This window comes from Pongo pygmaeus, chromosome 20, assembly GCF_028885625.2.
Source record: "Pongo pygmaeus isolate AG05252 chromosome 20, NHGRI_mPonPyg2-v2.0_pri, whole genome shotgun sequence".
Classification (NCBI taxonomy): domain Eukaryota; kingdom Metazoa; phylum Chordata; class Mammalia; order Primates; family Hominidae; genus Pongo; species Pongo pygmaeus.
Window position 1 is genome coordinate 40,783,112 of NC_072393.2, and position 19,908 is coordinate 40,803,019.

The 19,908-nt window shown below is 53.7% G+C and overlaps 1 protein-coding gene across 17 annotated transcripts; it reads right to left on the reverse strand.

Moving 5' to 3' along the window:
- Positions 1–751: 751 nt before the first annotated feature.
- Positions 752–17,274, reverse strand: DMKN (dermokine). 17 transcript variants are annotated; one of them, XM_054464708.2, is made up of 20 exons: positions 16,621–17,250; positions 16,161–16,361; positions 15,992–16,048; positions 15,336–15,386; positions 14,951–15,166; positions 13,722–13,790; positions 13,465–13,515; positions 11,749–11,784; positions 10,995–11,048; positions 9,666–9,725; positions 9,479–9,526; positions 9,258–9,305; positions 6,383–6,439; positions 5,668–5,715; positions 4,070–4,117; positions 3,915–3,956; positions 3,498–3,569; positions 2,416–2,439; positions 2,258–2,305; positions 946–1,070 (listed from the first exon to the last, which is right to left on the reverse strand). In XM_054464708.2, exons 1-19 carry the CDS (start codon positions 17,044–17,046, stop codon positions 2,258–2,260), a joined length of 1,656 nt encoding a protein of 551 aa, XP_054320683.2. In that variant the 5' UTR covers positions 17,047–17,250; the 3' UTR covers positions 946–1,070. The 17 variants fall into 17 exon arrangements, with proteins under 17 accessions (XP_054320674.2, XP_054320676.2, XP_054320678.2 ...); XM_054464699.2 differs by lacking the exon at positions 2,258–2,305 and having other exon boundaries at positions 752–1,070; XM_054464709.2 differs by lacking the exon at positions 3,915–3,956.
- Between the last annotated feature and the right edge of the window lie 2,634 nt (positions 17,275–19,908).

A 19,908-nucleotide genomic window follows, 5' to 3' on the forward strand; every position in this document is an offset into this window, starting at 1 on the left:
CTAAGCACGTCTCCCCAACCACGCCCCCATCCCCACGGCAGCCTGTCTGTGTGGAGAAGCACAGTCTCTACCAGCACCTCGCTCCTGTTTCCTGCCCCTCTCCCTGACCTTCTGGGACTGACCTCCCGTTTTGAACAACCTCTTTCCCCCTGCTCCTGACTTGAATATTTCCACTGCCACTTTTTCAGGCCAACAAAACACCTGTGGCTGCTTCAAGTGCAAAAAGAACAGTATTCAAGCCAGACGTGGTGGCTTACGCCTGTAATCCCAGCAACTTTGGGAGGCCGAGGCGGGTGGATCACCTGAGGTCAGGAGTTCGAGAACACCCTGGCCAACATGGTGAAACCCCATCTGTACTAAAGATACAAAAATTAGCCAGGTGTGGTGGCGCATGCATGTAATCCTAGCTACTCAGGAGGCGGAAGCAGGAGAATTGCATGAACCCAGGAGGCGGAGGTTGCAGTGAGCCAAGATCGTGCCACTGCACTCCAGCCTGGGCCACAGAGTGAGATTCAGTCTCAAAAAAAAAAAGAATGGTATTCAGATATAGGTTGGGCAATGATTATTTTTTTACAGATGAGGAAACTGAGGCACAATGCAGACTTCTTGTCAGAAATAAAACCCAGGTCTCATCTCTCTCAGCCTCTGTGCTTTATACCAGTTTCAGGCAGAAGGCAGATTAGCTGCCCCTGAATCACTCTTCCATCCAGGCCATCAACATAGCATTAAAGAATAAAATTTGAGAAAGTCGTAGGGAAACAAGACTCATGTTTTATTTCCACAGAGAAACTCAAAAGTAGGAAGCTCCTCCTTCCTAGAGAACTGTCACAGTGACTTCAGGTCACAAAAGGGAGGAGGTACAGAAAGATGCTGGTGTATCCGATGAGGCTGGTGGTCACTGAAGCACCCCAGTGCAGTGGGAAGAAACAAGGAGAGACAAGCTGGGTCCCCAGCCTAGGAAACAGAGGTATGGCAGCCGGGCCAGGGCTGGCACAGGCTGGGGGCCAAGGGGAGGAGCTCCCTGATGACCAGTGCTTTTCGGGGCCTTGGTGGTGGTTGGAAGAAATTGCCTAGAAGAAAGAAAATCAAATGGTAGCACATGGCCACTCCTAAGCCTGCAGACACGGGGCATCTTTTCACCCAGCGTCTGGGCGCCCACCATTCTTTTGCTGTCTTACTTGTTCGCTTGTGGTGCCCCTCACTTTTGCTCCGCCTAAAACAGAGTTTGTGGTTCTGCCGAGCTAAGCTCGCTTAGCTTAGCTATCACCTCTCGCCCATGCAGCCTCGCTGCGTCCCACCTCTGAACCCTTTCACCAGGAGGCTCTTTTCTCCACAGTTGCCCTGTAACATCTCTATCCTGGTCCCTGTGCTCCATCTAGAATACCATCTTCTCTTCGCAGAGCTATGCCTATGTGGTCCCACCTTAAGGTGCTTTCCGAGGGTCCTAGGTTATTTTCTTTCTTCTTTCTCTCTTGCTTGCTTTCTCTCTCTCTCTTTCTCTCTTTCTTTCTTTCTTTCGAGACAGGGTCTCCCTCTGTTGCCCAGACTGGAGTGCAGTGGTGTGATCATAGCTCATTGCAGTTTTGAACTCCTGGGCTCAAGCGATCTTCCTGCCTCTGCCTTCCAAGTAGCTAGAACTACAGGCATGTGTCACCATGCCTGGCTAATGTTTTCCATTTGTTTGTTTGTTTCGAGACAAGGTCTCACTGTGATTGCCCAGGCTGGAGTGCAGTGGTGCGATCGCAGTTCACTGCAGCCTCAACCTCCCAAGCTCAGGTGATTCTCCCACCTCAGCCTCCAGAGTAGCTGGGATTACAGTCATGCACCACCTCACCTGGCTAATTTTTTGTATTTTTAGTAGAGACAGGGTTTTGCCATGTTTCCCAGGATGGAATGGTTTGTTTTGTTTTGGTTTGTTTTGGTTTGTTTTTTTAGAGATGGGGTCTTGCTATATTGCCCAGTCTGGTCTCAAACTCCCAACCTCAAGTGATCCTCCCACCCCAGCCTCCCAAAGCACAGAGATTACAGGCATGAGCCGCCATACCCAGCCCTAGATCACTTTATTATGGGTCTTTCTCCACACCCCACCATGAGGTCCCCTCTTCCTTAACACCTTTAGAGCATCCACCCAGAGCATACCTGACTTCGTGCCGCTGCCCACTGAGATCAGAGGATATACCAAGATCCTGGCCCTGCCCCTGGTGACTGTGCCTCCACTCCCAGGATGTGGCCTGGGTCGGCTCACTCTGACACTCACCTACCAAAACTTCACCCACTGCAGCAGGCTAGGTTGCACCCGGGAAGCCTGCCAGAAAAAGAGAAAGCCTGAGTGGCCACCACAGGGTCCCTTCCACACCCTCTGGCCTCAGGCCCCTTCTCTCTCCAGCCAGATGAAGATCAGGCCCCCATACTCACCGAGGAAGAAGGCGAGACTCCCCCCTGCAAAAAGATCAAAGGAAAGTGATGTGGGGCTCATGGCCTCCCTGTACTCTGCCATGGCCTCCGCACTCATGCAGGGCCCAGCAGCAAGGGCAGGCTCACACCAGAGCTATCACCAAGGTTTTCCAGTCTGACTGTGGACATTCAGGCTGTGGAGGTGGTTTCACAGCACATTTATCATCCTGAGTGCACTTGATCCAAGATGATATTGAACATGGTTCCTGGGCACGTACTGACCAAGGGGGTCAAAAGAGGATAGGCCTCGCCCTGACAGGTAGGTAGACATTGGCCACAGATAACCCGGCAGAGTGGAAGCCACAGATAACTCAGCAGAGCTTCCACGAAGCCACAGGCAGTAGAAGCTGCATGTCCCTCCTCTCACCGGCCTGGAGTTTCTCGTCTCTCAGTGGAAGGTCCTCTCCCCAAGGGCGGGGACTTTATTGTCATGAGAGATGGAAATACACAGCCTGCTGTTGCTTTGTCAGCCAAATTTGTACTTAGCATATTCATTTACTGATGTTATGAGATTGCCTTCTTTGCAACGGAATGAAACCAAATTCTTACGTATTTTTTCTTTTCATTTCCTTTGTGGAATAAAGCATTCATTTCACCGCCAACCAGGCATCCCCAGGCCGGCCTCCCCTAAGTGCTAGTCTGCTTTCCTTGTCCTCCATTCCATCTTCCCCCCAAAAAAAAGGTCCACAGAGAGGGAACCTGTGAGGAAGAGCCGCTTGTGTGTTTTGCAGGTGTCATGATTTTTTAAAGCCTATATTCTTCTTGGAGAGGGTGTTGGTTCTCAGTTTTCTCTGTTGCTGCTGCTCCTTTTTAACCTTTTCTGACTGGGTGGGTGTGAGGCGCATTGAACCCTCCTGCCCTCCACTTCCAAACTGTCTCAGGGAACCCGAGTCTCCCTTACAAAGGGGTGGGGAGGCCTGGACTCAAAGAGAGCGGGATCCGGCCTCAGGCAACCAACCGAGAGGACCCGGGCAGTGAAAGCCTCTCTCCCCATCCCTCATGCAGAGCCCCCAGCGGGAAGACAGGGCGGTTGCAGGTCTCACCTTTGCAGGGGTCTTGACTGAATACTGCCCACCATAGGCAGTGGGATACGCATGCTGGTTATAATTGTAGTTCTGTGGAAGAAGTGGGTATGGGGGTTAGAACAGACGGACGAAGGCCATTTTGCTCTGGAATAAACATCCCACCTTCCTGCCTGGACCAGACCTTTCCCAAAACGCCTGCCTTCTCTCCTCCTTGTGTCACGTGTTTTCTTTTATACAATCTCCTCCAGCCAGCCAGGGCCCCCACCCTCACCTGCCTTTACTGTCCTAGCCCAAATGGCCACCGCCTCCTCCTCCTCCTCCTTCTGCCCTCAAGACCTCTCCCAACTCTTCAAGTGTTACTTGGGAGGTGAGGGTAGGAGACCAAGAAAAGAAGTGCCAGGACCTAACCCAGCGGGTCCGTGGTAGATGTCTCACCTTGGAAGTTACAGCTGCCACCTCCTGCCATCCTGCACCCGGCTGAGAGAGCCATTGAATGGAAGGGTGAAAGAGAATTTCAGATTGCCCAGACCCGGGAGCAAGGCCAAGGGGGACCAAGGGCCCTGCAGGGGAACCTGAGGACAGAGACTCACCTGATCGGCTCTGCCTGCACGTTTCTGCAGTGATGATGCGTCTGCACCCTGAAAGGAAGAAGGGGCCACAGTTCCTGCCTCCGCAGTCGTGCGGGCATTGCCGGGCTTCCAGAGCCCCAGTTTCTCCCTCACCCCACCCCTTTCCACGTGCTACCTATAGAGAAGACAGTGAGCCTGGAGGAGCTGATGGCCCAGATAGATAGAAGACAGATATCCACACTCAGCATTGGGAGCCAGGGAGAGAACCAGGTTTGGCAACACCTTCCCCACCCATGCCCTGGGAGAGTTGGCAGCTCCAGCCTAAGACTGAGCTAGAACAAGTGAGCTGCAGCCATGCAGGCTCCTCTGGGGCAGACCCAGGCACCGCAGCCCAGCCCGCCTTCTGCCTGCACCAAGTCCTGCTGCTATGCCTGTAGGCCCTTAGTCCCTGCACACTGACGCCATGCCCCACCAGGTGCTTGAAGGAGGGGTTGTTATCTGCAGAAGCTGTGTGCTTAGGTTAGCGCTGGACTACAGGAAGCAAAAAAAGAGAAATACAAGAAAACAGATAAAGAACTTAAGACACTGCAGATGTGCCAGACACCCCCCAGCCCCAGCGCAGGAGGAGAAACTCTAAGCGTTGAAAAGAAGTTGAGTTCCTGCCATCACGGCTTCTCCACTTGGACCGTCTGCCCTGCCACACACACACACACAGAGTGACAGTGAAGTCCTGACTCCAGCATTAACTCTGCCTTATCCATACCTGACCTTGAGCCTAAACCCCACTGCAAGCGCTAACCCTGAGGTCACAAACTGGTTGACCATAGGCCTCCAGATATTTTTTGCTTGGTCTACTTAAAAATTAAATTAGTTACAATTAGAGATCAGCATCCTGGTTCTTCGTGAAACATCAGATAACACGCCACCCTGTTCACACACGCATGCATGACCGCACTTAGCTGGAGCGCCTCGACCTCCCCCTTCGCAGGGCCCCACCTGTCTGGCCTCATATACTTGACACATGTAGACGTGGGAGCAGGCAGCCCTTGTCTCAGTGCCCACAGGTCTTGTTTCTCAAAGGCTACTGGCCATGCAGAATTGGAGTGTGGTCTTTGGCACTGCCCAGAGGTCCTCCCCATCCTCCCTGACCCAGGTCTTCAGACCCTCAGCAGCTGCCTCCACAAGACAGGGACCTGACCCCTGCATACCACCCTCCCGTTCCGCCTCAGCTGTCCTCCCCATGCCCCAGCCTAGGCCCCTTCTTCCCCACAACGTGGTCTCCCCGCACCTGCGCACCCTGCGGTACCCACCCAGCCGTGGGTCCCCTGGGTCCAGGCCAGGCCCAGCAGGAGCAGGAGCAGAGCAGAGGCAGTGGCCAGCTTCATGTTCATGTGCTTGTGGAGGCCCCAGCCCTCAGCCTTGGCTTTTATCCTAGGGAGGTCCTCCCTGCTCCTCAGTGACTCACGGCTTCTCCCTCTCACCCCGCCCCCACTCGGGATTGCACAAAGCCTGGGAAAGTGGGAAGGGAGGGGAAGAAACTGGGACAGACACCTGGGTCAGCGGCTTGCCCAGGGCCCTGAACCCTGTGTCCCAGAGCTGAGAAGTCCTGCCCCCCTTACCTCAATAATTGCTTTCCAGTTGAGGAAAGGAGTGTTCTGTTTGAAATCCTGCAGGCAGAAGGAGGGCAGAGTGGGCCAGGGAGGCAGAACCCACGGGGTGGTCTATGCAGCAAATTGGGGGGGTTTCCAGATCTCGGGTAGGAAGGAGCTTTTGGGTGTGGTTTGGGGTTGGAGGAAGGTAAGCACGTGGGAGATTGAGGGTGTCAGCACTTGAGATGGTATTGGTGATAAGATTTGGGTGATAAGATTTGGGTGACAGCTCATTTGGATGAGCCGTCTCAAAAATGAAGAGGGGGAGTTGGCCGGGCGTGGTGGCTCATGCCTGTAATCCCAGCATTTTGGGAGGCCGAGGCAGGTGGATCATGAGGTCAGGAGATCGAGACTATCCTGGCTAACACGGTATAAACTCCATCTCTACTAAAAATACAAAAAAAATTTAGCCAGGCGCGGTGGCAGGCGCCTGTAGTCCCAGCTACTCGGGAGCCTGAGCCAGGAGAATGGCGTGAACCTGGGAGGCAGGAGTTTGCAGTGAGCCGAGATAGCACCACTGTACTCCAGCCTGGGTGATAGAGCGAGACTCTGTCTCAAAAAAAAAAAAGAAAAGGGGGAGTTTTGAGACAGGTGTTTGGAGCAGAGGGTGGCTGCCTTGAGGGAGGCTTGGGGAGAGTTGGGAGGGCCAGGCTCCCAGTTCTTCAAACAGCAAGAATTCTCCTACCTCCCAGAGTCGGCTGAAGTAGAGGAGGGCTCGGGTGCTGGGGGGCGGGACCTGGTTCTGTGGATGAAAGGCGGGGAGCAGGTTAGCAGAGAGCCTGGGCCCACTCACCCACCCCTCCTCCTGCTACTGCCCTTTCTCAACCTTCAGAATGTCATTGTGACTAAGGTTGGGGACGGGAGGAGCTGGGAGTCTTTAGGGACACGAGGAAACCATTTTGGGAAACACAGGGAGAGACAGAGGCACTAACCAACTCTCCCTGTCCCAGAGCATACAATGTTTTCTATCCCAAGTTCCCCAGCCTCCAGCAGAACCTAATTCTAGCAAAACCTCAAGACTAGGACCTGCCTCACAGCATCCCCTTTCCACCTGCCGGGCCTCCTCCAGCCCATTTCCTAAAGCTGTGGGGCTGCAGCCACCCCTTCCACACCACCCCGGACAACAGCGGAGACATAAGAAAGGAGCAGACACCGGGAGTGTGGGGCAGCTAAGGTTTATTTCGAGGGCAAGGGCTGAGATTAGTGATGAGAGGGTGGTGTTTTAAGGAGGGGGCGTGGGGGCTCCCATCCAATCTGGTGGCTCCTTGTCTGGAGGTCACGGGATGCGAGAGCTTCTCTGGTCCTGGGCAAAGAAACAGGTTCTTTTTTGTTTTGTTTTGAGATGGAGTCTCGCTCTGTCGCCCAGGCTGGAGTGCAGTGGCACGATATCAGCTCACCACAACCTCCGCCTCCCAGGTTCAAGCGATTCTCCTGCCTCAGCCTCCCAAGTAGCTGGGACTACAGGCGCACACCACCATGCCTGGCTAATTTTTGTATTTTTAGTAGAGATGGGGTTTTGCCACATTGGCCAGACTGGTTTCTTGACTCCTGACCTCAAGTGATCTGCCAGCCTCGGCCTCCCAAAGTGCTAGGATTACAGGCGTGAGCCACCGCGCCCGGCCAGAAATAGGTTCTAAGAGAGAGCTTAAGGAACAGGAATTCTGGGGCATCGTGAGCCAACGCAAGGGTATAAGAGACCCCTGCTCCAGAAATCTACAGGGACCTTTTTGCCCACCACTGCTATCCAAACAAACCCAGATATCCTGGCTTGGGCTTAAGAACCCCCTGCCTCGTCAGGAACATTACACTGCGTTCCCCTCTGCTCCCTCCTCACTCTGGCTGAAGTCCTCAGCTCCCTCACCCCACTGTGAAGAATGGGGCTCCATTCTCTCCCTTGCCCAACTCTGCCCTGCCCTGCTTTCTAGGAGATCTGCCCCTTGAGGAGCTGGCCCAGATGGATCCTGCCTCACTGCGATCACTCCCTCGACTGCTGCCCTAGATGGGCAAAACTGGCAGGCTGTCTGTCCTGGCTCTCTGGGAAGTGTCTGTACATGCCCCGGCTCTCCCATCAGACCCTAAGTTCCCTGTGACCCAGGAAAGAGTCTTGCTCCTACCAGAAACCGTTCTCTATGAAACAGAGAGGCCGGATGCAGTGACTCACGCCTGTAATCCCAACATTTTGGGAGGCCAAGGCGGGCAGATCACTGAAGGTCAGGAGTTCGAGACAAGCCTGGCCAACATAGTGAAACCCCACCTCTACCAAAAATACAAAAATTACCCGGACGTGGTGGCGGGCACCTGTAAACTCAGCTACTGGAGCGGCTGAGGCAGGAGAATCATTTTGAACCCAGGAGGCAGAGGTTGCATTGAGCCGAGATCGAACCACTGCACTCCAACCTGGGTGACAGAGCGAGACTCCGTCTCACAAAAAAAAAAAAAAAGAAAGAAAGAAAGAAAAAGAAAAGAGAAAAGAAAAGAACAGAGAACATGAATCCACTGTAGCTGAGTGGGAACATCTGTACTCTCCTGTCTCCTCAACCTCCTTCCTAAAAGGTCAGACTTAGATTTTCCTGAGCCCAGTCTTCTTTCTTTTACATTAAAGGCCAGAAACTCCACTGCTCACAGGGGCCAGTCGGGTGGCTAAAATGACTGTGACAGGTAGGGACAGTCTGGCCACTAGGGAGTGACCCCCCCACCCATTCCCAACACCCCCTACCTGGGCCAAGCAGCAGCTGTTTCTCAGCTCTAGCCTAACCCCACCCCATGGAAATGGAACTCAGTGTTGCCAGTTTTTGAAAGAAACCAGAAATCCAAATCATTATGTGAAGTCTCTCCATGTTTAAACTTTGACAATTAATTCATATTCTTAAAAAAAAAAAAAATAGAGTGTCTCAAAAACCCATCCTCCAATCACCAATCGCAGCTTCTGCCGGGGGTGTGTCTGCATGGGTTGTCCACCTGTCCTTCCTCCCCTCCCTTCCAGTCCAGCCCCCTCTACTCTAGAGGTGCCTGTGCTACTCAGGTATCAAAGCAGCCTGGCCAGGGGTTCCCCTGCAAGAGGGAAGGGTAGGCAGGGAGGAAGGAGGGGGGGGTTCTGCACCCCAGCTGTGTTTTTGTTTGTGTAGGAGAGACTAATGCCTGTCACCCCTGAGGCTCTCGGCCAGTGCTGGTTCCTTTCTCTGGGTGCCCTTCCTCTCGGGGCCTCTTAGCTTCACCTCACTCCTCATTCCATGTGCCCTCTAGGAGTCAATCTACCCTCCCCTTAACCTTCCCCATCTCAAAGGGGAAAGTGAGGTTCGGGACCTGCTCAGGTCTATATGTTGAAGCAGCAAAGAAGCCCATCCCCTCTGCTCATCCTCAATCTCAGCTGCTCCAGATTCTCCCCCTCTTTTCAGGTCTCCTCTGTCCTCCTTCCTCCACCCCCAGTGTGTTTAGTTTTTGTTTTTAGCACTGGCCTAAATGCTTCCTTAGTGGCCAGCATCACTGTTTCCCCAGCTCACCGAGCGGAGGTTTAGCTTTCTTCCCTATACCCATCTCCGATGAAGAGTTCCAGCCCTTACCTTGTTTATGGCATCCCAGTTAATGAAACCCAGCTTGGATTTAAAATTCTGTGGAGGAAACAAAAAGAAGAATGGCCAAATTGAGTCATAAGGTAATTGGCCGAGAGAGGTCAAGGGCCACTGCTGACTGTTGGCTTAGAAAGAGGACCCCAGCCTGTGGGGCCAAGGGCAGGGGTTGGTTTTCCAAATGCGAGTGAACAGAGCCATCTCGCAGAACTCACCTTCCAGAAAGTGTCAAAGTTAAACATCCCAGGAGACGTCTCAGAGTTCTACGGAACCAAGGAGATATCGGATGAGAGAAGAACCCACTTTGTGAGCCAGAGTCGGGAGATCTGAGTGGCAGGAGGGGAGGCGAGGATTGCGTAACACCATGGTCCCAGCCCAAGGTGGAGTGTTGCCTCCACTCACCACAGTATTGACTCCACCAACAGCGTCACCTCCTCCACTGCCCCAGCTGGACCCTTGCCCCTGGGTGGGGAAAAGGGGGACCGATGTCCAAGGCTTATGCGTCCTATCATGCCTGCCACCTGTCAACCTGCCCCGGATTGCTTCATCCCCACCTCGGTCCAGGCTTCCTGTCCTCGTCTCTGTAAAGCCGCCTTCTCTTCCTTACACAGCACCAAAAAGTTCACCTGGGAAAGCCTTCTTAGAATGGCTTGCTCCCATGGAACCCCACCCAGTCCCCTGAATCTCAGTATTCAGACTCTTGCCTCTGTCCTGGTCTGTCCCCAAAACACCTCAAGTAAATGAGATTAGCTAACGTGTAGTCCCATGGCACACCAAGCACCATGCCTTATGCAGCATCTGTCTCCAGAGTCTGGACTCCACAACACCTTGGTCTGGTGGTGATATGGAAACTGTACAGTAACTGAAGGCTGCGTGAGTCAGGCTTCACTGTCCTCATTTTACTGGAGGAAGCTCAGGCTCGGAGAGGTTAGCTGACTTGCCTGAAGATACACAGATGACATGATAGAGCTGGGTGTTTTTAACATATATCTTAAATTTTTTTGAGGCTGGGCATGGTGGGTCACGCCTGTAATCCCAGCACTTTGAGAGGCCGAGGCGGGTGGATCACCTGAGGTCAGGAGTTCGAAAACAGCCTGGCCAACATAGTGAAACCCCATCTCTACTAAAAATACAAAATTAGTCAGGCATGGCGGCACATGCCTGTAATCCCAGCTACTTGGAAGGCTGAGGCATGTAATCCCAGCTACCTGGGATTACAGGTGTGAGCCACTGCACCTGACCTATTATTTTCTTTTTAAAAAGTAGAGACAGGGTCTTGCTATGTTGCTCAGGCTGGTCTCAAACTTCTGGGCTGAAATGATCCCCACACCTCAGCCTCCCAAAGTGCTGGGATTACAGTTAGGCTGGTGCCTGGCCAGAGCTGGCTTTTGAAACCTCATCTTCTACCTCAAAGCTCAGTGACTTTCTCCTTCTCAACACTGCCTCCCTACGTATGGAAATCCCCTTGACCATTCTTCTGTTATTTTTATCTGTTTTTTCCCCTTACAAAAGTAACATGGCTCTGATCCAAATCAAAAGGAAGGAAGGAATGAATGAACCGAAGATGGAGATGGGGATCCCACACCCCTGTTTTGGTCTCTTGATGGTCACTGGACACAGATTCAGAGCAGCTTGCAAGAAGAAACTGATATTTTTGTTTCTTTTCCCAGGATCTTAGCATGCTTCACCATCCCTTCTCCTAAAGCCAACCCTGCCTGCTCCTAGGCTCACCCGGTAATTGTCTCCAGAGCCTCCAAGGAGGCGATTGCCCTCTTTGCTTATTTCCTAGGGAGACAGAAAATGGAGAGGAGTTGATGGGGAGGCAGGTGGGCGGGGGGACAAGAGGGCAGGGAAGCAGGGTGTCGGCAAGGGATTCCTGAATTGGGGGACTGAGACATGAGCATGACAGAGGACTTCCCAGAGCCCCGAGAAAGAGGTCCTTCTCTCAGGGAAGCTCCATCTGCCCTGCAATCTCGTTTCGAGCTCCTGTGGGTCGGATGGCTGCTCACTTACGATGTCCATAGATAACATCGCCATCTCTGTTTATGTTCATTTCTGCAAGCTGCCCAAAATCCATCAGGGAGGGCTTTGCCAGCAAAGCATCTGAATTCTCCCCTGGCTTTGGAGCTGGAGTGAGCCAGGTTGTTACACTAAATTGATTCTAACTGAAGGACCCTGTCTGGGCTGATTGGCATTAGTAAGAAAAGGGGATGCTAGCTGGAGAGCCAGTGGGGGCTAAGGCGGCATAGAGTAGACTGGCTGGTCCCCTCTTAAGGGAGAAGTGGGCTCCTCTGGAGTCCTGCTTTATCTGCTGTGAAACATGGCAAATTCCCAGACCCATCAGTACTTCCTCATTCCCAGAGCTCTCATGTAGACCTGGCAGGGATGTGGGACCACCTGTCTGCCAGTATTGCTCCTGGAGAACAGACCTCTATCCCACTTACTACCGGCACAGTCTCTGCCCCCACATCTACCATCCTCTTACCCTCATGTTGTTGGAAACTCCCTGTCCTCTGAAGCCCTGCAGGATGAGACAAAGAAACACAGACCCCTGCTGAAGATCCTGAGGCCACCCCCGAAAATTAATGTATCGATTTAATATGATTCCTCTAACAATCCTAATGGCACTCTCTTTTGGAACTGGTCCGAACACTGACTTTTTTTTGGAAGGATAAAAGTCTAAGAATAGGTAAGAAAACACTGGAAAAGATAAATAGTAAGTGAAGATAAGAGGTAGATAGTAACATACTCTAAAGCTACCATAAATAAAGCAGTGTGGTCCCTGTCCGACAGAATTCCCAGAAACTCCCCAAAATACTTTTACAAGAGGCATTTTAAATCAGTAGTTGAAGTGATTGAATACATGGGACTGGGAATATCAGTGAAGTATTTTGGGGGAAAATTTTAGTTCTAGCTCATCAATTTCCTCCTCTCTGTTTTTAACCAGTTTTCCCCTCATAAAGGAGCACACAGCTCGGATACAAAGCGTAGGGTAAGTCTAGTTAGATGGAGGGGTGGGACTAGACAGCATACAGGAAAACAAAGTCCAGATGCATCCCAGTTAAACTGAAAAAGTGAAATTGCAGGAGTATGCATAGTGCTAGAAGAAAATAAAAACCTTAAAGCAGTACACCAAGAGCAAAAACCATAGAAGAAAAGATGGCTGCTTTTTGACTACTTACATACTTCAAACTGTGGTATATTAAAAAACTAGAAAAGTCCGGGTGCAGTCACTTACGCCTGTAATCCCAGCACTTTGAGAGGCCGAGGCGGACAGATCACCTGAGGTCAGGAGTTTGAGACCAGCCTTGCCAACATGGTGAAACCCTGTCTCTACTAAAAATACAACAAAAAAAAAGTAGCCAGAGGTGGTGGCAGGCATCTGTAATCCCAGCTACTCGGGAGGCTGAGGTAAGAGAATCGCTTGAACCCAGGAGGTGGAGGTTCCAGTGAGCCGAGATCGCACCACTGCCCTCCAGCCTGGGCGACAGAGCGGGACTCCATCTCAAAAAGGAAAAAAACAAAAACAAACTAGAAAGAGGGTTACAAACGGGGAGAAATTTTTTTAAAAAAAAAACAGTTTGTTCCCATAAAAGGTTAGTATCCCTCATAGATTACCTAAAAAGAGATGTCTCTACTCAGCCCCAGCACCTCCGGTCTGGCCTTGCTCCTGGCCAAGTGGGTCCCTTCCCACCAACGCCTCACCCAGGAGCTTGTTAGCAACGCAGCCAACTGGCTCAGCCCCACCCAGCCCTGTTAGAGCAACCTGCACTTTCACAAGATCTCAGTGACACTAACTCTCAGCACCACAGGTGCTGACATAAAGCCCACATTTCCAGCATAACTGGGGGGAATGTTTTTCCAAAGCACTCTGAATCCCCCAGAGTTCACCACAGTCTGTTCCCCGGCTGGATAGAGGACATTTAAGACAATTGTGCTTCTAAAAGGACCGGTTTACGTGGAATTTCTCCCAGCCCCATCTGTGGTATAAGGTGAGGTATAACACAGCAAGATTTGCAATTAATTAGTACTTTGGAAATTGTTAGCATTTTTAGGAGTGCATTTGGTTTCTTCTGCCGAAATAGTCAGTTCCCCGCAGACAAGGCAGGAGGGGGTTGAGCAGAGCTGAGTTAGGAGGAGCGGGCACAGTCCTGGGCAGGAACTGCAGTCCCCAGGAGACTGAAGAGACTTTGGCTCTCACCTGAATCCCAGATTCGCCGGTCCCGCGGGCTTCATTCCCTGGCTTTTCACACTGCCGGGGAGAGAAAGGGGAGACTTTCCCTCAGTCCCCTCCCAGACCAGTCCCAGCCCCAAAATGGCAGCATTTTAACCCTGGGGCGAGCCGCTTCCGCTCCACCTCCGCGGCCATCCAGCCCCATCTCCGCGATCCCGCGAGTGAAACCAGCTGCTCTCCTTTTTCTTCCCGCGGTTGGTGGGAGATTCACGCCAGCCACTCACCCCGGGTTTATGTCCATTTCCTCCGCCGCTCCCACCGTGGTTGCCGGAGGAGGAGCCGGTGCTGGATCCCTGCAGGGGAAAGCAAGATTTCAAACGCTGTCCTAAAGGACCTAAAGGGGACCCAGTCGTTCCCAGCGGTGTTACAGATTTGTTGGAACCCCAATCAGATTCCAGTCCTCTTTCCAACCTCCAGAACTTCCCCCTCTTTAGCCTGTTGGTCGCTGCAGGAAGTTATTCTGAGCATGGAGAAGGCCAGGTGTGGCCGAGGGTATTCGGAACTATGCAATGATTTGGAGAACCTGAGCGGCTGCCCACCGCAGACCGGGGGTGGGAACCCCTGGAGCCCGGCCGCGCAGTAGCCGCGATCCTGCCACCAGGGGGCAGCAAGTGGAAGGGACCCTAGAGCCCTCACCTAGGAGCGGCCGTAGCTGCCTTGGTCACTATTCCCAAAACTGCCCTAGGTGGGGGAGAGGAGGATCATACGGGGAGCGGCGTATGAGAGCAGCTCAGGTTATTCGGCTTATTGTGTCCACGCACCTCCTCCTGTCTGACACCTTTCCCAGACCCCTGAGGAAGCCAGATGTGGCTCCCTCTCCAGCTCGACTCCAAGACACGGGATGGGAGAGGCCATCAGCCAAGGGGTTGGACAGGCCATTGACCAGGAGGCTGGAGGGACTGCCGGCTCTGGAGTCAGTGAGGCCCGGGGCCCTGGGGTGGCAGCTGCGGGGTCACAGCGCCCCTTCCTGCCCTCACACCCATCGCGCAGGGGCCCCATGTGTGAATGTCGTCTGCACCGTCGCTCTGTCAGCGTCCGTAGGTCTCCCGGATCACAGTCCTGCCCCCATTCTCCTGGGAGCTTCCCAGACAAGTGTCATATTCTCCCATGTCCCCCTGTCTTCTCCGCCACCCCACGGTCTCCTGAGACTTGCCAAGTGGAGTTGACTGCAAGAGCTTAGACAGGCGGGATAACGTCCCCACCATCACAGAGTGGAAAATAGGGATACAGAGTCAGAAGCAGTGGGGTGGCTCTGGCAGAAACGATAGTGTGCGCATCAGGGGCACAGCATGGGTGGGGAACAGGAGGCTGAGGGAGCCTCAGGGTGACGACTGTCAGGGAGGCCGCCCATCCTGGGGCAGCGGCAGCTTTCAGAGAAACTTGGAGCCCTCTCCCGGCAGGGACCACCAGGGCCTCACCCCATCTCAGCCTTCCACAGAGGTGCCAAACTCACCCAGGAGGACTCACTGCCACTGTCACCTCTGCTGCCACCATTGTTGCTGCTGCTGCTGCCACCACTGTTGCCACTGCTGCTGCCACCGCTGTTGCCACTACTGCCACCACTGCTGCTGCCACTGCTGTTGCCACTGCTGCTGCCACCACTGCTGCTGCCATTGTTGTCACCATTGCTGCCACTGCCACTGCTGCCCGACTGTGAGCCGCTGCCTCCCTGAGGGACAGGAAGGGAGCAGGGATGGGATTAAAGACAGAGCGCCAAGACGGGCCCCTCCTCCCTCCCTCTCCACCCAGGCCATATTCCATGATGCCCAGTCTAAGGGGAGCAGGACTTCTCCATTTCCTCCTGGTGCACAACTCCTGGGTTGCCCCTCTCCACTCACCCCAGAGTTGCTGGAGCCTCCGCCTGAGCCAGATGGTGGGGGGTTAGTGCACTGTGGAGGGAAGGGGACGGTGAGTTTGGGGACGGTGAGTTTGGAGACGTTGGCCTCAGCCGTGGACACAGGCCAGGCCTCTCCCATTCTTTAGGGCTTGGCTTCCTTTCTCCTAATGTGTTTCTCCTGCCTCCCCTTCCCATCTGCCTCCTCCCCAGGCCCAGGCCCGTCTCTTCCTCCTTTTTTTTTTTTTTTTTTTTGAGACAGGGTCTTACTCTGTTGCTCAAGCTGGAGCGCAGTGATGCGATCTCGGCTCACTGCAACCTCCATCTCCCAGGTTCAAGTGATTCTCCTGCCTCTGCCTCCCAAGTGGCTGTGATTACAGGCGCATGCCACCATGACCAGCTGATTTTTATATTTTTAGTGAAGACAGGGTTTCACCATGTTGGCCAGGCTGGTCTTGAACTCCTGACCTCAGGTGATCCACGTGCCTTGGCCTCCCAAAGTGCTGGGATTACAGGCGTGAGCCACCTCGCCCAGCCCCATCTCTTCCTCTCACCCCAATCCCTCCACTCCCCCATCTTGCTTTCCTCTTTGTCTTTCCCCAGCTCTCCGTAGCCTGCACCCAGTGGCTTCTTCATTCATTCCCAGCCCCTTCCTCTTACCCCTTCATTCTGGTTGCTGCCTCTCACTGAACCATAGCCAGGCTGGGCCACAGCTCCCTGCAGAGAGGGTGAGACTGAGAGTAGGATCCAGAGGGACCAGGGAGGCATGCGGAGCATGTGGGCTTGGAGGGAGGGAGGTGGCAGGTAGCAGGTCTGGGGATGACTTTACCTGAGTGTTGGTCCCAAAGTTTGGTGGCCCTCCATTGCCTCCTTGACCCCAGGGAGCTCCCTGAGGGTTGGTTCCAAAGCTGCCTGCCGAGTTTCCGGGGTATCCATGGACCCACGGAGTCACTAGACCTCCAGGATTGCCCTGGCCCTGGCCTCCAAGGCCACCTTGAGAGCCAAAGATGCCATGGCCTCCAGAAGTTTCCTGCAAGAACAACATACCTGCACTTAGTGGGGCCATCTCTGAGCCTGGTAGAGAAGAGCCAGGGCAAATCATACAGAGACCGGGAGAAAGACAGGCAGAGGGACTCCAGGGTGGCATAGGAGGGGGGCGGAGCATAGAAGGAAACTGCCTCAGAAGGCTGCAAGTAAGAGATCCATCCATCCTTTCAACCGTTTCCCAAGAATCTCAGCCCAGCAGCCCACAGCCTCCCATTTCCACACCCGGCCCCACAGTCACTCACCCAAGCACCATTGTGGCCAGGCACCCCCTGCCAGGAGCCTTGGACAGCATCTGCTCTGTGTCGAATGACATCCTCCGCCTGTCTGCGAATCTCATGCCCAGTGTTTCCCAGAGCATGGGTTGCTTCCCCGACCCTGTTGCCCAAAGCATCTGCTGGGCCAAAGCCCGGAACCTGCCTGACTCCAGTGCTGACTGCTTCTCTGGTCCCTTGGCCAAGGGCCTCATTGACTTTAGAGCCGGCTTTCCCTCCGGCCTCTTTGCCAACGGCCTGTCCCACCCCTTGGCTGAGGGCGTCTCCCATGCCATGCCCAATGGCCTCCCCAGTATTTGTCCCAGTGCTTTCCCCTTCGCTCTGCAGGGGGCCAGCCTCCCCACTGCCCAGGCAGACGGCCAGCAGGAGGCAGGCCAGGGACCCCTGGAACTTCATCTCTGCCCAGCCCCCTCTCTCTCCAGAGCGTCTTCCTCCCACCAGGGTCTCCTCCTTGCCGCCCTTGCTCTGTGTCTGTGTGCCCTCCTCTGTCTTCCTCCTTCCGACTCCCTGTCCTCCCTCCCTCTGGGTCTGCAGCCTTCTCTCTCCTGTCCTCAACTGCCCGGCCTTCTCAGAGTCCACCTCCCTGTCACCACTCCTTATACTCTAGGTTGGGAGAAGGCGACAGGGCTGGGCAACCTGAGGTCCCTCCCCACAGTGACTCAGGGCCCAGCCACCGATAGGGTAATCAGCTGTTATTGTGAGTCTGAGAGTCTCTGTCGAAACAGAGAGTGAGCCGCATCAGGGAGGGAGGGAGAAAAGGATGAGGTGATGCAAAAGCGCTCCCATTTCCCAACCCCAGGCATTCGGGGCGCTGGGTGGGGGCAGGGGCATCCAAGGAGACAGGTTGTTGTTGGCTCCTGGAGGTGGTGGGATGGGGGCAGACTTAGAAGAGAGGAGTTACTGGCAGGACCACACCAAGGGAGTAAGGACAGGGAAGCCCCAGGGGACAGGACCCACCCAGGCTCAGCCAGCCTGGCTCAGGGGCTCCAGAGTGACAGTCATTGCCCGTCCTCGGCCTTTCTCGGTTTCAGCACCTCAGCCTCTCCTCTCCCTCTCCCCTCCCGCATTGCCACCTACAGGTGACTGCCCTCTTGTTCCTCCACACCTTCCAGCCTGCAGAGAGAGACTGGCAGCCACAGGGCTGTGTGTCAGCTTCTGAGGTTCTGCGGAGAGCCCCCGGGGGTACCCTTGGTGTCGGGGAAGGAGGTGGCTGTAGCCCTTTGAGTGGTCAGCAGGGTGTCTCAGCGTTCAGGCTGCTCCCGGCTGAGAAAGCTGGGTGCGGAGCAGGGCAGCCAGGCGCGCCAGCCACCCCTGGGAACGAGTGGGAGGGAATTCCAAGGGAGGGAGCCGCTGAGCCAGGTGCCCATCCTGTTTACGCAGCCCTAGAGGGGCACGTGTGAGTATGAGCGCCTATGAGGGGCGGGACTGGGCCAGCTCACCCCACCCATCCCCCAGGCCAGGGGCCAGGGCAGCAATGGCAAGTGAGGAGAGGGTAGCACAAGGTCAGGAGCCATCAGTGAGTGCCATGGCCCTCTCCCCAGTCCCAGCTCGGGATACAGAACCTGGGAGCCTCCCCCCGCCTCACCCCTGCCCAGCAAGTGTGGCTGCTTCTCTATTCCCAGGGGCCACAGGGCCTCCCACTGTTTCGTATCACTGGGGTTCATCGCCCAGTTAGGAGGGGCCAGTTTCCATCAGCCTTTCTCAATGTCTCTCAGTCAGTCTCTCTCTCCACTCTCCACCCCAATATCCACACCCCAGCTTATAACATCCAACACTTCTTACCTTGTAAACACAATCCCCATCTGTCCTCCTCAGCTCCTACTTCCCTGTTATTCCATCTCTGACTCGTTAATGATGATAATAGTAATGGTGGTAATAATAATAATAATAATTACAGCTCCAGCTTATCAGCGGTTCTCTATGTACCCAGCAATGGAGTAAGCACAAGCAGTTTAAGAATTATACAACTCTGGGAGATAGTTCTTTTTTTTTAGAGACAGGGTCTTGCCCAGGCTGGAGTACAGTGGCACAATTGTAGCTCACTGCAGCATCGACCTCCTGGGCTCAAGCGAACCTCCCGTCTCAGCCTCCCAAGTAACTGGGACTATAGATGCACACCACCACACCCAGCTAATTTTTTTTTTCTTTTTGAGACAGAGTCTTACTCTATTGCCCAGGCTGGAGTGCAATGGTGCGATCTTGGCTCACTGCAACCTCCGTCTCCCAGGTTCAAGTGATTATCCTGCCTCAGCCTCCCAAGTAGCTGGGATGACAGGCACATGCTGGGCCTGCAATCCCATGCTGGGCTAATTTTTGTGTTTTTAGCAGAGACAGGGTTTCACCATGTTGGCCAGGCTGGTCTCGAACTCCTGACTTCGTGATCTGCCTGCCTTGGCCTCCCAAAGTGCTGGGATTACAGGCGTGAGCCACCGCACCTAGCCTCCAGCTAATTTTTTAATTTTTATTTTTGTGGAGATGAGATCTTGTTGTGTTGCCCAGGCTGATCTCAAACCCCTGGGCTCGTACGATCCTCCTGCCTTAGACTCCCAAAGTGCTGGGATGACAGGCATGAGCAAACAGTGGTATTACATTATACTTGCTGCAGCTCCTGCACTCTCTTTGTTTTTTGTTTATTTGTTTTGTTTTGAGATGGAGTCTCCCTCTGTCGCCCAGGCTGGAGTGCAATGGTGTGATCTCGGCTCACTGCAACCTCCACCTCCCGGGTTCAAGCAATTCTCCTTCCCCAGCCTCCCAAATAGCTGGGATTGCAGGTGCACACCACCATACCCAGTTAATTTTTGTATTTTTAGTAGAGACGGGGTTTGACCATGTTGGACAAGCTGGTCTCAAACTCCTGACCTCAAGTGATCTGCCCACCTCGGCCTCCCAAAGTGCTGGGATTACAGGAATGAGCCACTGTGCCCAGCCATGTGCCCTTTTTGTTAAGAAGGAAGATTAGCAAGTATGAAAGAGGTGTTCTGGCTCACCAGCACAGCCGGACATGGGGTCTTTCTCAAAGGTAGGTCCAGGCCTCAAGAAAATAACACTAATAATAAATTTTTTCAAAAACTAAAATGAAGTCTTTCTCTTTAACATAGTCAGAGAGCTTAAAAGAAAATTGAGAAGAAAGTAAGTTTCTCCCTGTGTGATTCAGTTATTCAAAGCCGTGTCCATGGATCACCTCAGTTCTCCCATGCCACCAACAGGCCCGTGTTCTACCTGCTAGGAAAAAATTGCCCCTCAGACATCGCTGGGCCT

Excerpts from the sequence above, each read along its gene's own strand:
- DMKN (XM_054464699.2), bottom strand. The coding sequence starts at position 17,046 with ATGAAGTTCCAGGGGTCCCTGGCCTGCCTCCTGCTGGCCGTCTGCCTG. Across the intron at positions 9,306-9,478 it reads ACTTTGACACTTTCTGGAAG|AATTTTAAATCCAAGCTGGG; the intron begins GTGAGTTCTGCG and ends TTTCCTCCACAG. Across the intron at positions 4,118-5,667 it reads ACTGGAAAGCAATTATTGAG|GGTGCAGACGCATCATCACT; the intron begins GTAAGGGGGGCA and ends TCTTCCTTTCAG.